Here is a 17,863-nt window from a genome sequence, read left to right as displayed (position 1 = left end):
GATGTACCAACTCACTCCTTTTTGTAAATCAAACTGAGGTTCCCAAAGAGACTGATCACAGTATTTCTCTTTGTGTTTCATCTGTACCTTCAACATGATCGTAACATCACTACTCTCTGTTGAGTGCCTACCTACTCTGTACGTGGTGCTTTACATGAAATTCTTGTTTCTTTTAATCTCCACAACCACACTGTAGGTATATCTTTTCCATTTCAGAGATTATTTGTAAAAAGGTAAAGTGACTTGTTCATCTTTATACAACTAGTTAGTTTGAAGACACTAAAGTATCATAATTAATTCACACGATGTTCCTGAGTGAGGATGGATTAGTAGGCTTATGCAACACCACAAAGAGGCTGGGAACAGACTCATGCATATGTGTAAACACGATCTGTGACTGAGAAAACATTACAGATCAGTAGGGAAAGGAAGAAGTTTGGATAAATAGTGCTGGGACAATAGGTCATCTGTATTTTTAAAAACTCAGGGATTACTACTTCAGCCCACACAGAAAAATCGATTTCAGGTAGATCAAAGACCGACCTGTGAAAGGGAAAACTTTAAAATGTTGGGAAGAAAATGTGAAATAACTTCATGACCTTGGGAGTAGAGAAGAACCTCTTAAACAAGTTGCAAACACAAAAAATAAAGGAAAGATTGATACATTCTTACTATAGTTAAATTTAAATTTCTTTTTTAAATTTTTTTTTTCAACGTTTATTTATTTTTGGGACAGAAAGAGACAGAGCATGAACGGGGGAGGGGCAGAGAGAGAGGGAGACAACAGAATCAGAAACAGGCTCCAGGCTCTGAGCCATCAGCCCAGAGCCTGACGCGGGGCTCAAACTCACGGACCGCAAGATCGTGACCTGGCTGAAGTCGGACGCTTAACCGACTGCGCCACCCAGGCGCCCCGTTAAATTTCTGTACAAGAGCCATAAATTGAAAAGCAAAACCACAAATTATAACCAACAAAATTTTGGATACAAAATATACAAATCGTTTCTACAACTCAATAAGAAAGGGCAAATCACTCAGTCGGAAAATAGGCAAATGATATGAACAGACAGTGAACACACTGTAAAGGAAACCTGAACAACCATTCAAGCATGCAAAGACACCCAATCAGGAAAAAAAAAAAAACAACAGGGAAATTCAAGTTAAAATAGCAATGAGATACTGTTTTATGCCCTTCTCATGGGAAAACATAAAAACCTGACAACACCGACTATTGTCGAGGATCTGGAAAAACAGGATATTTTGCACATTGCTGGCAGTGTATCAACTGATAGAACCATATTAAAGAGCAGTTTGGCCATATTTAGTATATTGGAAAAGGGCTATATATAGGGCAGTATTGTTAGATCCCTGGCAGACACCTAAAATTTAGTGGCTTGGAGTCAAGAAGTTTATTTCTCTCATAAATAAAAGTCTTAGGTAAGTATCCCAGATCAGTAGTGTAGTCCTGCTTCCTGCAGGCAGTCAGAGACCAAGGGTATGGTGGCTCTGTCAGGTTCAACATATAGCTCCAAAATTTTTCTACTCATTGCTATTACGAGTCACCCGGGTGGAAGGAAGGAAGAATATGGAGATGTGTGACCTGATCTTGAGGCACCAGCAGGGAAGCAATATACATCATTTCCATTCACATTCTACTAGTGACAATTTAATCATCTGGGCACATCTAAGTGAGAGGAAAACTGGGAAGTGCAATCCTCAGCTGGGAAGCTATGAGCCATCTACAATTCCATTACAATGGCAGAAGGAAAGAACAGATTTCAGTGGAAACTAATGGTTTCCACCTCATATGCCTATCCTTGAACCCAGAAATTCCACTTCTACATATATGCTGTAGGGTAGCCTTTCTCTATGGAGGCTTCTGCAAGTGAATTAAGCCCTAAAAAGAATTATTTGAGTGATTATTTTCTCAGTTCTCCCAAGGATAACACATATCTAGTATCATTCTAGATGTCCAAGAGAGAAGTTAATTCATTACACACAGTGAATGCTTTAGGGCATCAGGGCTTAATGCAATTAGCTGAGAAAAGAGGCTCTAAAGGGCCTCCCACATATATACACAAGGAGATATATTCATTGTGCATTGTCTGTAGTAGTGGAAAGAATCTAAATTCCATTAACAAGAGAACAGATAACTAGATTATGGTGTTTGTATAATGAGCTACTATACAGCAGTTAAAGAACATGGGCTATAATGTATCACTATGTATAAGTTTCAAAAACAATGTTGAGCACAGATAAGTTACAAAAAGACTCAAATTGTATAACCCCAATTTGTATTTATTTTGTAAATATGTAAAAATGTGATATGTTGTTTATGAATACACATATATGTACTTAAAAATATAAAAAATACGTGGGCATGATGAACAACAATTTCAAGGTGTAATTGGAGATATAGCTGGTGTTGGAGGTACAAGAATAAGATCAGAGAGGGAGACACAGGAGCTTCATCTGTTTCTGTAATATTTTATTTCTTTTAAAAATGATTTATAGGGGCGCCTGGGTGGCTCTTTTGGTTGAGCATCCGACTTCAGCTCAAGTCATGATCTCGCGGTTCATGGATGGAGCCCCGCGTCAGGGTCTGTGCTGACAGCTCAGAGCCTGGAGCCTGCTTCAGATTCTGTGTCTCCCCCTCTCTCTGCCCCTCCCCTGCTCATGCTCTGTCTCTCTCGCTCTCTTAAAAAATGAATATACATTAAAAAAATTTAATGACTTATAAATGTTCATTTTAACGAGGTTTGGAGTGGTTACACAGGTCCTTCTAATATCATTTGCTGTACGTTTTGGTGGCTTTAAGTATTTCATAATAAAAATGTTTTAGTGTCATAGGAACAAACCATATCTCCTCTCACTGGGACTATATGCACTTGAGCCAAAGAATCTTGCAGGTCGCTATATCTATATCTGCTGATGAGAATTCCTGAAGCGCCTGTGGCCATCTGGTTGCATAAGATAAACCTCCTCAGCACATCTCAAGCCAACTAGCAATTCCTACCATGCCTCAAACACCGTAGAACCCCAAAGCTGCAAATCTGATACTTTAATATAAAATCAAAAGCTTCTAAAAATCTTCCTCAAATACTCCAAATATATTGATCATAGGTTAAAAGAGAAAAAAAAAACAATAATAGACGACCATTGCGCAGACCTGGTGCCAAGCCTCAATACCCTAAGGTCTTATCTCTGTCTGTCCACAGATAGCCTGGGCCAAAGAATTGTACTTAACTTACACTTACTTATAAGTATAATTAGACTTCTACTTATTTACATGATACTGATTGCAAAGCATCCCCTCCTTAAAATGATTTTGTGTTGTGAGATGTTTGGGGGAGTGATATTCTCCAATCCTCAGGCAAGGGGCTAGAGTAGAGAATCTATGTAAACCCACACTTGTACATATTTTAAAAATAATACTTATTTTGTGTAATCCACTAAAAATATTCATTCAATATTTGATGGAGATATAATGGAGGGAAAACAGAGACGTTTCCTGTCCTTATGGGGCTTAGAGTTCCAAATAAACTTGAGTCCAAAGTTAAATTATAACTGGAGTAGGTACTAGACAAGGAAGGTATGACTTGTGCCTGAAGGACAGTGGGCGTTAGTAAGGTGAACATGTGGAGGTGGGCAGAGCAGAGAGCACTCCAAGCAGAGGGAACAACAAAGACCAAGCAGAAGGAAAAGGAAGGGAACATCTCCAAAGGCCTTGTAGACCATGTTACAGGTCTCAGAGGAAGAGCAACTGGCAACCACGACAAGGTTTTTAATGGTGAGTGGGTTAAGGGTTGAGAAATCAAATTTGCATTTTGAAAACTGCACTGTGGCTGGTAGACTGGAGAAAGAGTTAGAAGTATCTAGAAGGGAAGACAATCAGCAGACCTTGGTGATGGAGTAGGTAAAGTGGTGTGAGAAAGAAAGGTGTCAAGGGTACCACCTAGGTTTCTGGTTGCAGAACTGGATGGATGGTGGTACCGCTGCTCATTGACAGAAGTGTTTTATTGCAGTAGCTTCCTCTACCCAGGTTACCAGGACCTAATGCCAAATGGCAATGGTCACTCCACATCTGCTGTGGCATTCGCAGTTGAATTCTTATGAAGACAAAATTTCACTTTTGCAGATCAATTTTACAATGAAAGTCATTTTCAAGAAATAAGACTTTTTCTTCAAGTTAGCTAATAAAGTGAATATTTTACTTGCCATCACAGAAACAGCAGTGTGAGAGAATAATAAACCTCTTTAACGGTCTCTGGCAACTTAAATTTTTTTTTTAATGTTTATTTATTTTTGAGAGAGAGACAGAGAGACAGAGCGTGAGCAGGGGAAGGGAAGAGAGAGAGAGGGAGACACAGAATCTGAAGCAGACTCCAGGCTATGCTGTCAGCACAGAGCCGGATGAAGGGCTTGAACTCACAGACTGAAAGATTATGACGTGACCTGAAGTTGGTCACTTAACCGACTAAGCCACCCAGGCACCTGGAGAATTCTTTTTTTTTTTTTTTAATGTTTATTTATTTTTGAGAGAGAGACAGAGAGCCAGAGAGGGAGCGGGGTAGGGACAGAGAGAGAGAGGGAGACAGAGAATCTGAAACAGGCTCCAGTCTCTGAGCTGTCAGCACAGAGCCCGACGTGGGGCTCAAACCCACGAACTCATGATCTGAGCCGAAGTTGGAATGATCTGAGCCGAAGTTGGACGCCTACTGACTGGGCCACCCAGGCGCCCCTAAATGTTTATTTTTTGAGAGAGAGAGAGAGAGAGAGAGAGCCAGGGGAGGGCAGAGAGAGGGGGTGGACAGAGGATCCAAAGCAAGCTCCACACTGACAACAGCAAGCCTGATGCAGGGCTCAAACTCACAACTGTGAGATCACGGCCTGAGCCACTGAGCCTTTCAGGTGCCCCCTTGGCAACTTGGAAAAGAGAAAAGGATTTCACATATCAACAATTCCAAAATTGGTGCAGCCACTGTGGACAACAGTATGGAGTTTCCTCAAAAAATTAAAAGCAGGAGCGCCTGAATGGCTCAGTTGAGCTTCCGACTCCAGCTTAGGTCATGATCTCATGGTTCGTGAGTTTGTGCCCCATGTCAGGCTTTGTGTTGACAGTTCAGAGCCTGGAGCCTGTTTCAGAGTCTGTCTCCCTCTCTCACTCTCTGCCTCTCTCCTGTTTGCACACACACTCTCTCTCAAAAATAAACATTAAAAAAATTAAAAATAAAGTTACCATATTATTCATTAATTCCACTATGGGGTATTTACCCAAAGAAAATGGAAACACCTCCAAAAAGATATATACACCCCTATGTTTATTGTAGCATTTTTTACAATAGTCAGGATATGGAAACAACCCAAGTGTCCATCCATAAATGAATGCATAAAGAAGATTTTATATTTTATGTAAAATAGAAATATAGAGTATAAATATAAATATAGAAGATTATAAATATATATATACAGATTTATATAGAAGATTATATATGCAAATATACACATATACATACATATACTCATATATACATATATATACATATACACATATATATACATATATACACATAGGTGTATATATATAAAGGAATATTGCTCAGCCATAAAAAAAGCATGAAATCTTGCCATTTACAACAACATGGATGGATCTAGAGGGTATAATGCTAAATGACATGAGTCAATCAGAGAAAGACAAATACCATATGATTTCACTCGTATGTGGAATTTAAGAAACAAATGAACAAAGAAAAAAGAGACCACCAAAAGTCAGATTTTTTTTTTAATGTTTAGTTTTTTATTCTGACACAGAGAGAGAAAGCATGCTCACAAGTGGGAGATGGGCAGAGAAAGAGGGAGAGAGCAAATCCCAAGCAGGCTGCACACTCAGTGCAGAGCCCCATGCGCAGCTCAATCACACGATAGGGAGATCTTGACCTGAACTGATATCAAGAGTAGGTTGTTTAACCAACTAAGCCACCCAGGTGGCCCCAAAACACCAGACTCCTTTTTTTTTCAAGTTTACTTATTTATTTTGAGAAAGACAGAGAGAGCAAGCAGGGGAGAGGCAGAGAGAGGGAAAGAGAATCCCAAGCAGGCGCCACACTGTCAGCATGGTGTCGGATGTGGGGCTCAAACTCATGAACTGTAAGATCATGACCTGAGCCAAGACCAAGAGTAGGACATTTAACTGACTGAGCCATCCAGACACCCCCTCAAAACAACAGACTCTTAAATATGGAGAACTGGTGGTTGCCAGAGGGGTGGTAGGTGGGGGAGGGGGGTGGGTGCAATAGGTCAAGGGGATTAAGGGCATGCTTATCATGATGAGCACTGAGTAATAATATATAGAATTGTCAAATCACAACATAGCCTAAGACTAATATAGCCTAAAACTAATATGTTAATTATACTGGAATTGAAAAAAAATTTTTTCAATAAACTAAAAAAAAAAAGATGTCAACAATGCCAGATGAAAGCCAAATGACATTGCATATTATATAGACAAAGATTTCACAGTATTTCAAATAGATAACTGCAGTGGGTGAAGCTGAGTGTTCATACCGTACATAGCAGTAGAGGCACGTTATGGTAAGTCATATCACATAGCCACTTTATGAAGGAAAGAATTACACACTTCTCACCTTCGTAGTAATAACATCTCAAGTAATTAGCAGTAAAGGTAGTAGTGAGAAAGAAACGAAGAATTGCTTTAAAAAAGCTTTAAGTACAGTTATATTGACATGCACTATCATATTGACCCAATAAAATAACAGATAGGTGTTCAAAAACTAGCTCCTCGTAAAAAAGATAGGGAAATGGACAGCAGTTATCTAATTTTAATAAAACAATATTATCTACCACATTAATGTTCTGTTGATTCTACAGTCTTGTATGTACATAATTTATAAATTTATTCTAATTTATAGAATATCTAATTTTTAGAATTGTTACTTCTCAAATGTTCTCGGACAGTAACATTTTATTTTTTATAAATCAAATAAAAAAATTCTAATTTGTAGAATATCTAATATATAATTTTATCTTATAAGAGCTATAAGTATAAGGACTTTATACATGATTTTATGATTATAAATATTTAAGTGATATTATAAATAATTCAAGTTAACATCAGGGGTTTAGGAGTTTTGTTTCTCTTTAAAAAAAATTTTTTTTTTTAATGTTTATTTACTTTGAGAGAGAGAGGCAGCGTGAGCAGGGGAGGGGCAGGAAGAGAGGGAGACACAGAATCTGAAGCAGGCTAGCTGTCAGCACAGGGCCTGGGGCGGGGGGGGGGGGGAGCTCAAACTCACAGACCATGAGATCATGACCTGAGCTGAAGTCAGATGCTCAACCAACTGAGCCATCAAGGCGCCCCTTGTTTCTCTTAAAAGAGGTCTGAATCTTATTCAACTTTGGGAACCACTGAGTGATAGAATAAAACCAAATTTCAGCTAGGTATACAAAGCCTTCCGTGATCTGGCACCACATAATACCACAGCTTCATTTCCTGTTACTCTCTTACTCAAATCTGAGGTCCTCACAACACTGTGATTTCCATGTTTTTACTTAAGCTGTTCCTTCCACCTGGAACAACCACCTAAATATATTCAACTAAAATAAGCATCACAGCCCATAGACCAGCGTTAGGATTGTAAACCTCCCAGAATGACAGCTAATGGTTACTTACTCAACTGAATAAAATCAGACAGCATGTCTGATGCCTCTCCTGGTAAGATGTGCAGGGGAGATTCTCCCACATTATTGAGAAGTATGGAGTGGGCACCTGTCAGACACCAACGTGGGAGGACCCACTAAACAGGGTCCCACTAAACCAGAAGAGCCAAACCAATAAAGAGTGCAGCCAAAATGGAGCCTTCTTTCTAAAACAGGCTGTCACAGGCTGCCGGAATCACTCCCAGTCACTCCCCAAAACTTCTTGCATGTTTTTGCTTTATAAATATGGGCTTCTGATGAGACGAGATAAACCACTTCAGTCTGTTTGTGATAACATTTTTGGCATGAATATTTGTTTAGGAAAACTAGAAATCTGTGAAGGCTGTATTTATTTTTCACTCAAAGTAACTCGTCTATTGAATACCATGAGGAAAAAGTATGTACTCTTAAAACACAAATTATATACTTGATTGATTATAAGACCACCAATGAGAAAAATTAGTATTGCTTTTAGCTACTAAAATGTTACTTTGGGGGTGTCTGAATGGCTCAGTTGGTTGAGCAACCGATTCTTCATTTCGGCTCAGGCCATGATCCTGGGGTTGTGAGGTCAAGCCCCACATCAGGCTTTGCACTGAGCGTGAAGCTTGCTCAAGATTCTCTCTCTCTGTCCCTCTGCTCCTCTCCACCGCTTGTTCACTCTCTCTAAAATAAAATAATAATAATAATAATAATAAATCAAATAAAAAATAAAATGTTACTGTCTGAGCACATTTGAGAAGTAACAATACCAAGACATTTTATCTATTTAATTAATTTATTTTTTAATACTTTATTTTATTTTTTAAGTAATCTCTACACCCAACATGAAGCTTGAACTCACAATCCTGAGCCCGCCAACTGCCCCCCAAAATACGTTTTTAAACTCTCATTCTAAAATTGGATCTAGGCGAATGACATGTGATCTACACAGCTGGTAGGTAATTGATCTAAAGGAAAAGAAAGAAAAAGATTCCTTTTCAAGTCAGTCAAGTTTATACTGCTAACAGAATCAGAAACAGCTTAAAAATTTATCTATTTTACTTCCTATTTGCTTGTAAGTTCTTACAGTTCTAATCAAACTTCACGTTTTTAGTATACTTACCTAAGGGGCGCCTGGCTGGCTCCATTGGTTAAGTGTCCGACTTCGGCTCAGGTCATGATCTCACAGTTTGTGAGTTGAAGTCCCACATGGGTCTCTGTGCTGACAGCTCAAAGCTTGGAGCCTGCTTCAGATTCTGTGTCTCCTTCTCTCTCTGTCCCTTCTCTGCTCATGCTCTGTCTCTTTCTCCTTCAAAAATAAATAAGCATTAAAAAAATGTTTAGAATACTTACCTAAAATATACTTATTGGGGCATCTGGGTGGCTTACTCCATTAAGCGTCCAACTTCAGCCTAGGTCATGAACTCATGATTCATGAGTTTGAGCCCCGGGCTGGACTCTGTGCTGACAGCTCAGAGCCTGGAGCCTGCTTTGGATTCTGCGTCTCCCTCTCTTTCTCTGTTCCTCCCCCACTTGCTCTCACTCTCTCTCTCTCTTTCTCAAAAATAAATAAAGACTGAAAAAACTTTTGAAAACACTCATCTAGTTTATTTCTTTAATTTCCTGATTGATTTATACATATGTTGCTTGCATTCTATACCCTATCTATAGAATTTTCAAGTTTTTTTCTTCTACATTTACTCTATTCACCTAAAACATTGTTTCCCCAAAATAGTAGATGAAGTACTACTCCTGCAAGATATTCTGAGAAAAAGAAATTCTCAAAGTCAACTAAGTCTGGGAAATTATACATATGATATTCAAGTCACATTAACATTTTAGCTAAATACTCTGAGGAATCCTATAGTAAAAAAAAAAAAAAAAAAAAAAAAAACCTCTGCTTAGCTTTATTTAATTCATTGTTTTCTCAGACCTCTTTGAAGTTTAAATAACAAAAATAATTTTTTTAGAAAAGAATTTAACATCCAGTGGAACTAGTGTTCTGCAAGAAAATGTTTTGAGAAATACTGATCTAAAGGGGTGCCTGGGGGCGCCTGGGTGGCGCAGTCGGTTAAGCGTCCGACTTCAGCCAGGTCACGATCTCGCGGTCCGTGAGTTCGAGCCCCGCGTTGGGCTCTGGGCTGATGGCTCAGAGCCTGGAGCCTGTTTCCGATTCTGTGTCTCCCTCTCTCTCTGCCCCTCCCCCGTTCATGCTCTGTCTCTCTCTGTCCCAAAAATAAATAAAAACAACGTTGAAAAAAAAATTTTTTTTAAATAAATAAATAAATAAAATGGGCAGAGGAGGGGCGCCTGGGTGGCGCAGTCGGTTAAGCGTCCGACTTCAGCCAGGTCACGATCTTGCGGTCCGTGAGTTCGAGCCCCGCGTCAGGCTCTGGGCTGATGGCTCAGAGCCTGGAGCCTGTTTCCGATTCTGTGTCTCCCTCTCTCTCTGCCCCTCCCCCGTTCATGCTCTGTCTCTCTCTGTCCCAAAAAAATAAATAAACGTTGAAAAAAAAAATTATAAAGGGGTGCCTGGGTGGCTCAGTCGTTAAGCATTGGACTTCGGCTCACATCATGATCTCACGGTCGTGAGTCAGAGTCCCACATCAGGTGAGCATGAGCCTCGCTTCGGGTGAGCCCCCGCTTCTCTCTCTCTCTCCCTTTCTGCCCCTTGTGGGATTCTCTCTGTCCTTTGCTCACTGTGCCCTCTCTTTTAAACAAACAAACAAACAAATAAAGCCATCTTTTAAAAAAAGAAAGAAAGAAAAAAGAAACTTCCCAAAGGAGAAAGGATCCTCAAATGATGAAGAGGGCTCCTACGGAGTGAGGGACGACCTTTATGGTAACCTACAGCTGAGTGAGGCTGAGAGAAAAGACTGATGCCCACAGCAGCCAGGGTTGCTTCAGTCAACCCAGACATTTGGAATCCAGAAGATTCCATTCAGGCTGAAACAACCTGAACAATCTCAAGAGAGCCAGGGTAACAATAACAGCTACTATTATTGCCATTTTTACTGTTATTTCCGTTTCAATTCAGTAATTGCTTAGAACAGAAAAGGTAACACACAAACATTATCCCTAACCACATAAAACCCCAATATTAGAGATAAGGAAACCTTTGCTACCTTATTGTTCCAGCTCAGGCCATAAACTTCTTCACTGAAGCAATTGCTCTCTTTGCTCTCTAAGCCACTCATTACTCTCTCTGGAGCCTTCTCTAATGGAACTAATTCCAGAATAAAAGAGGTTAAACCCTCTGATGACTTTGGCCCACTTAACCATAACATGTCTGGTTTCCACCATGAATCAAATATTTGTACATGCTAAATCTGACAAGACCTGTGATCATCTAGGCATGGCATGGTATGTTGAAATTACTTCCCAAGGCTCTTTTAAGACTACACGAGAAAGTAAATCTTAACACTCAGAGGCAAATTCAAACACCTACAGAGGATAAGCAGGTAACATACATGAGGGGAGCTGGTCAGGAATAATCAATAGTTGGTGACAGACTGTGATGATCTAGAGAGAATGTTCCATCCAAACAGCATAACCATTAGCTTTGGCAAATTGTTGCCAAGCAAAAACGTGAGCCCAGTATTGGTTGATCTTACTTTTTAAATCAAGCCAGAAATATAGGTCTTGCACGAAATCTCCCAATTTTTAATGTCGACAACTAACTAATTTCTCATAAAAAACAGCAGGGTCTAAACAACATGAATTTGCAAGCTTTCCTTTCATGTTCTCATCAGTCAACTTCTACTAAAAATAGCATTGTCTCTACCACCTCCCCTCTACCTCACTGATCACTCCTTCCATCCAGGAGATCTGGGTTGCTTTTGACACACTCACAAAATCAAAAGCTGAGACTAGCCAGTACTGAAGTCACGTTTAAAACCTCAAAGTCTGAAGTTGAGTATAAAAAGGAGGCCCCAGTTTTTCTGAAAGATGGTAGCAAGGTTAAAATAAGTGCATGTGCCACTTGAAAGCAATGGCAATTATCATGTGCCTTGTCTATGATGCATTGCAGGCCACAGTGATTCTAAAGTATGAGGAGACTATTAGCACTGCTCCAGTGATCAGATATTTTTTCTTCCCCCTCTCCTAACTGATTTTCCAGATTACTTTTGGAGATGAGATTCAGGCCCAGTTAGGGCACAGGGTGGGCTAGTCCTCTGTGACACTCTCTTGTCAGCGGTGCTTGTTAGAGAGACGGCTAATGCCACCTGATACATGTATTATTCAAAACTAGGGTTCAAGGTGTGGCCTGTGGTCTTTTAAGGTCAACATCATCACTAAGTCCCCAGAGATCAACATTATCTCAGAGAAGAGCCAAAGAGAAGAAGATGGAAAGAGGTTGGCTCCATGAACATGGATTCTTCCTTTGTCTCATTCTCCACCTGCTGCTTCAAGGTAAGAAGGGACAAGAACAAGAACAAAGCAAGCATACAACTTCTAAGAAACAGACCAACCAGACTAATTTTTATTATTCCTAGATAGTAAATGTCTGGATGTTCATCCAGGTAAAAATGAAAACTCAAGACACTGATAGCTTTGTACCTCTTTGTAAGATCCTTCTGTCCCTATGTTTCTATTGGGCCTCTTCTCTTTTCTCATGTCTTTCTCTTTCCAGGCATATAATCTAACCACATGGTTTCTGAGTATCAACTAATGTTAAAAAGAAGAAGATTCTTTCTCAGCTCTCTTGAATCAAATTAAATGGAACAGAGAAAATTCTAAAGGGAAGAAGGTGATGAGAAGGTCTGTCATGAAAAAGGGAAATATTTTTAGTAAAAATTTTCAGTGTAGATTATTTTTCTCATTCATTATTGAAAATGAATGATGAGGGAGTACCTGGGTGGCTCAGTCCATTAAGTATTTGACTTTGGCTCAGATCATGATCTCACAGCTTATGAGTTTGAGTCCCGCATCAGGCTTTCGTCTGTCAGCACAGAGCCTACTTCGGATCCTCTGTCTTCTCTCTGCCCCTCCCCCTTCTGGTTCTCTCTCCCCCTGTCTCTCTCTCTCTCTCTCTCGCTCATTCTCTCTCTCAAAATAAATAAACTAGAAAAAATGAACGATAAGGGTTAGTACAATATCAGAGATAGATATGAATAGACTCTACCAGAAGATGTTATCACATAATTCTCTATTTCTGCATCACAAAGTAGTTCTAACCCTAGAAAAGGGTTAGGTGTAAGATGGGAATCAAGGAACTCTCTTTAATGTAGTCTCACTGGTGATAACCACTGTGTTTTAGATGAGAACAATCATAGCACATAGTGGAGATACAGTAAATCCTTATTAACTTGAAAAACTGAGTTCCTTCCTTAGGGTCCCACATACCTCCTACTACCTACCTGATTATTGCCTTCATCATTAATTTATGATTATATATGCTGCATTAATATAGTGAGGAGAACTGTGATTGCAAATATTGTCACTGACATCACCCAGATGGCTCAAGGACAGAGATGAGCAATGGAAGGACACTGAGTGAAGGTGGAGAAGTTTGTGGTGAGATTCAGCAGGACACTGAAAAGTGGTGGTCAAGGCTGAGTTTGCCTACATGTTTGGAAAAATTTTGCATGTGGACAGAAACAAAGGAATTGAGGATGGAGCCCTGACTCAGCTCACCTCATCAACTTCCACCATTTGCCTACCAGCCCAGCCCACACTCCCTGGTCCAGGAAGGAGGAGCTCACATACTTCTCCCATGCCCCCTGTTTTCTTTGTGCAGAAATGCTACCTAGCCCCCAGTCCTGACACTCTTCTCACAGGGTCTCTGCTCTCTTCAGGAAGAGGAGACACATTCACCATCAATTGCTCAGGCTTTGACCGGCATGGAGTGGATCCTGTCGCCTTCCAAGCAGTGTTTGACAGAAAGGCCTTCCGTCCAGTCATCAACTATAGCATCCCCACTCGTGTCAACATCTCCTTCACTATGTCAGCCATTGTGGAAGTGGTGAGTCCTGGCTCAACATTGCAATGTGCTGATCAGTGGCAAGTGGTGGTGGGTTCCTCACTTGAATTTTGTAAAATGAAAATCTCATTCCATGAGGTGGGAAGATATGAAAGGCATGTTTCAGTGACATCATAGCAGGTAAAATCTGTCCCTTTTCAGGCTATTCCATAAGAAACATGACCCCAATGTACTTTTATACTGCCTTTTTTTTAAACTATGTTTTCCATGTACTCTGGAGTATTTGACCTACATTTTTCAGTGGTTTATGATTAAAAATCATAATCGTGACATAGAACAGCCATGGAAATGAGAAAGAGGTGGATGGTGGCATTGGACTTGACTTCATGGAGGCAATGATCCCAGGTGAAAATTGTTTTTTCAGGATGCACAGCTTCAACTGATGACATCTTTCCTATGGCTAAACATGGTATGATAGACTTTTTCCCCTTTACTGTGGTACCTCCCTTTTCCCACTGCTGGGTCCAACTTTGCAGTTTACAATGGATAAAGTTTAGAATACCCACAAATTAGACAAATTCAAATGGAAGCAGACCAACAATGAAAACACAAAATTTCCTGATTATTCTGTCAGCTTGGGGCACAGGGAGAAGGTAGCATAAACAAAGGTCATGGAAGATGATACCTAAGTGGCTCCATACCAGGGACTCCAAAGTTGAGGTCAAGGTCTCCCTTGAAAGAATCAAGGGAGAAGTAGAAGAAAGACTTTGTTAGTGCACTGTGATATCTGTCACCAGAGAGGAGGTAGGAGAGTGAAGAAATGAGAGAAAAAGGAAATATAAAGTGCAAGAGACAGAGTGTGACTAAAACAAGTTCCCACCCTATTGGTCTCACACCATGCTTTCCTATAGTTCTGGTACAATCCATTCATCACGTGGAACCCAGAGGAATGTGGGGGCATCAGGAAGATCAGCATAGCAGCTGAGAATCTTTGGCTTCCGGATATCTTCATCGAGGAGTTGTGAGTATCCGCACTGAGAAAACAGCAGGAAGGAAACGCTATCTCCAAGGAATGGGATGATATAACCAATAGGGGGCACATAAAGACTCAGTTTAGAAGGAGCAGTGTCTGAATTGAGTTTATAAAACCCCCAGAACACAGTGACAGGTGGAAGGGGGAAGTCAGATGAGTGGGGTTAGAGCACAGGAATGGTGTGATCTGAGAGAGAAAGAAGGCCAAGACTGATAGAGAGCTCACAGTACCCACCTTCCCATTCTTCTCACATACAGTATGGATATGGATCAGACAGCTACAGGTCTCATGGTTTATGTCAACAGTGAAGGTCTCATCAAATATGATAAGCCAATGCGGGTGGTCAGCATTTGTAACCTGGACATCTTCTATTTCCCCTTTGATGAACAGAACTGCACACTCACCTTCAGCTCATTCATCTACACAGGTAAGTGAGACTCTGTATAGTAGCTGACTGAGAGGCAGAGAAAGTGTTTTGAGAAAGAAGAGGCCAGGAAGCTGGGAACGGTGAGGGGATTTCCCCTAAAGGGGTGTGGAAGCTAAGTGGTAAGAAATGCAAGTCTGGGTAAGGAGTTTGGGAACATTTGGGAGGCTGAGTTGTCTGGGTCTCTTTTGCAGTGGAGAACATGCTCCTGGGCATGGAGAAGAAAGTGCAGGAGATTTCGAACACATCACAGGACCTCATTCGGAGCAAGGGGGAGTGGGTACTTCTGGATATCCACCAGAGAATGATGAAGATGACTGTGGGCACCAACCAGTATGACCAAATCATTTTCTATGTGAGCTCAGGGGCCATGGCTGTGATCTTCTCTAAGATGCATAACTTATGTCCTCCACCAGAATGTAAGCTCTCCCACTAGAAAGTAAGCTCCATGAGGGTGGATATTTTTATCACTTTTTTCACTGATAAATTTCCACTACCTAGGACAGAACCTGGCACTCAGTAAATATTGATTGAATAAATCCTCCTTGGGGAAAAAAACAAAGGTCCTATGGCAGTGACTCATAGTGAGAGTGAGCTTTCCATCTCCCATGGCTATCAGAACTCTATGGAAGGCAAGGGTTTTTAAGTTTATTTTGAAAAAGAGATGGTGTAAAAGTTATGAAACACTGTCTTAGGGATATTATGCTTTCAAATCTTGGTGACCTCAAAATTATCTGCCACTGTCTTGCCTTCCCTCCACTGGTCTTGAATGGACACCAGCAAAGTCACTAGCGATTAGACCTTGATGAGAAAGCAAGCAGAAATACAGAGATAAAAAGCACATGATACCTAAGAATCTGGTCCCACAGTCCTGCTAAGAGCACATTGGTAGGGCTAAAAGTGGAAGTGGAGAAAGTTGACACCTTGGGTCAAGAAGGAATGAGATACATTTCAGTGGTAGGCAGCATGGCAGAATCAAACTCTGGAAAGGCAGACAGTGGTGATTAAGATGACTTTGTTGAAAGACAGGACAGTGAAAGGGACTTGAGGCAACATTTCCTTCCTAGACAGTGTGGTCTGGGACATATCTTAACTCTTTCTCTTAACTGGCTCAGCAGCCTCCCAGCCTACTCCTCACTTGCACCCCTCTCTCCTTCCCCCAGGTTGCCATCAGGCGCAGGCCCAGACTCTATGTTATAAACCTTCTGGTGCCCAGTGGCTTTCTGGTTGCCATTGACGCCCTCAGCTTCTACCTGCCAATAGAAAGTGAGAATCGTGCCCCATTCAAGATGACACTTCTGCTGGGCTACAACGTCTTCCTGCTCATGATGAATGACTTACTCCCTGCAACTGGCACCCCCCTCATCAGTATGGTCCCTTCCTCCATCAGGAGAATGAAAGCAAAGTGGGCGTGGGGTAGGGAGACAGACCAGTGGAACCCGGTCAGAAAAGGGATCCTGGAAAAGGACCCTCTGGGGAAAGAGGAAACACAAAGTCCTAGGAGGTACCTCTGGCCCTCACATTGACCCATCTTCCCTCCAGGTGTCTACTTTGCCCTGTGTCTGTCCCTGATGGTGGTCAGCCTACTAGAGACCATCTTCATCACCTACCTGTTGCACCTGGCCACCACCCAGCCCCCACCCATGCCTCAGTGGCTCCATTCTCTCCTCCTCTACTGTACCAGCCCAACAAAATGCTGCCCCACTGCACCCCAGAAGGGAAATAAGGGCCTAGGCCTCACCCCCACCCATCTGCCTGGTAAGGGGAGTCAGCACTGCCCACACATTCTCTTTCCACACCTCCACTCCTCTGCTCCTGCCTCCTTCCCTGTTCCCTTCACTCCCCAGGTAAACTTCATGGCCCATGGCTGAGTCTCTATCTCTGTAGGTGTGAAGGAGCCTGTGGAGTTGGTGGGGAAGGTGCCAGGTCCCAGAGAGGCAGAGTTAAATGGGTGCCCTGGGTCAACAAGGGCCCAACAAGAATATGAGGCTCAGAAGCGGCACTTGGTCAACCTGTGGATAGAGTTCAGCCACATGATGGACACCCTGCTCTTCCGCCTCTACCTGCTCTTCATGGCCACCTCCATCATCACAGTCATCGTCCTCTGGAACACCTAGGCAAATGCCCATCTGCAAGCTCCAGTCTGGAGCTTCTCTTGCCTCTGGAAACCATCCAAGCTCCCATGTGTGTCCAAGTCCCAGCCTCACAGGCCTGGCAACCACCTTGTTTTCTGCTCAATCCTTCTGTCCAGTTTCAGACCAGACCTGGATGATTGCCTATGCCTCCCAGGATTAGGTCCTTGCTCCTGCACTCCATCAGCTCCCGTCAGCACTCCCATAAGTGATGGTCGCCTGCCTCATCAGGATTCAAGTTCCTGGAATACTTTCTTGATTTGAATCATCCCCAATAAACCCCTTTGCAGAAAGCATTGGCTCTTCCCTACCTTATATTACAGTGTCAGAAATCTTGGATTGAGAGTCTTCTTGCAGAAACTACTCATTAACAAAGTAAAAAGGATTTTATAAGACTATTATGCAACTTAGGAAAGTGAGGAGAGGGGAGAGAAGGGCTCAAAACCCATTACAAGGAATTATAAGAAAATAGAGCTAAATCTCCTAAATCCAATTTTCCGATTTAAGCTTTAGAAATTAATAATGTGCCAGAATCAGGCATCTCTTACTTAAAGAGTGAAACATTTCATCACAGCCTGACATATGACTCATTCATCCTTAAGCATCTAGATGTTAACGTAATCCCGAATTACCGTTAACTGTCTGCACTGTAA

General features: G+C 41.4%; 1 protein-coding gene across 1 annotated transcript; it reads left to right on the top strand.

Annotated features, from left to right (window-relative positions):
* Positions 1 to 12,044: 12,044 nt before the first annotated feature.
* On the top strand, positions 12,045 to 17,475 carry LOC122491674 (5-hydroxytryptamine receptor 3C-like). The gene is made up of 9 exons (XM_043594771.1): positions 12,045 to 12,111; positions 13,497 to 13,663; positions 14,046 to 14,090; positions 14,533 to 14,642; positions 14,912 to 15,081; positions 15,273 to 15,433; positions 16,242 to 16,446; positions 16,621 to 16,836; positions 16,966 to 17,475. Exons 1-9 carry the CDS (start codon positions 12,045 to 12,047, stop codon positions 17,193 to 17,195), a joined length of 1,371 nt encoding a protein of 456 aa, XP_043450706.1. The 3' UTR covers positions 17,196 to 17,475.
* Positions 17,476 to 17,863: the final 388 nt, after the last annotated feature.

This window comes from Prionailurus bengalensis, chromosome C2, assembly GCF_016509475.1.
Source record: "Prionailurus bengalensis isolate Pbe53 chromosome C2, Fcat_Pben_1.1_paternal_pri, whole genome shotgun sequence".
Classification (NCBI taxonomy): domain Eukaryota; kingdom Metazoa; phylum Chordata; class Mammalia; order Carnivora; family Felidae; genus Prionailurus; species Prionailurus bengalensis.
This window is presented reverse-complemented; position numbering and strand designations above follow the sequence as displayed.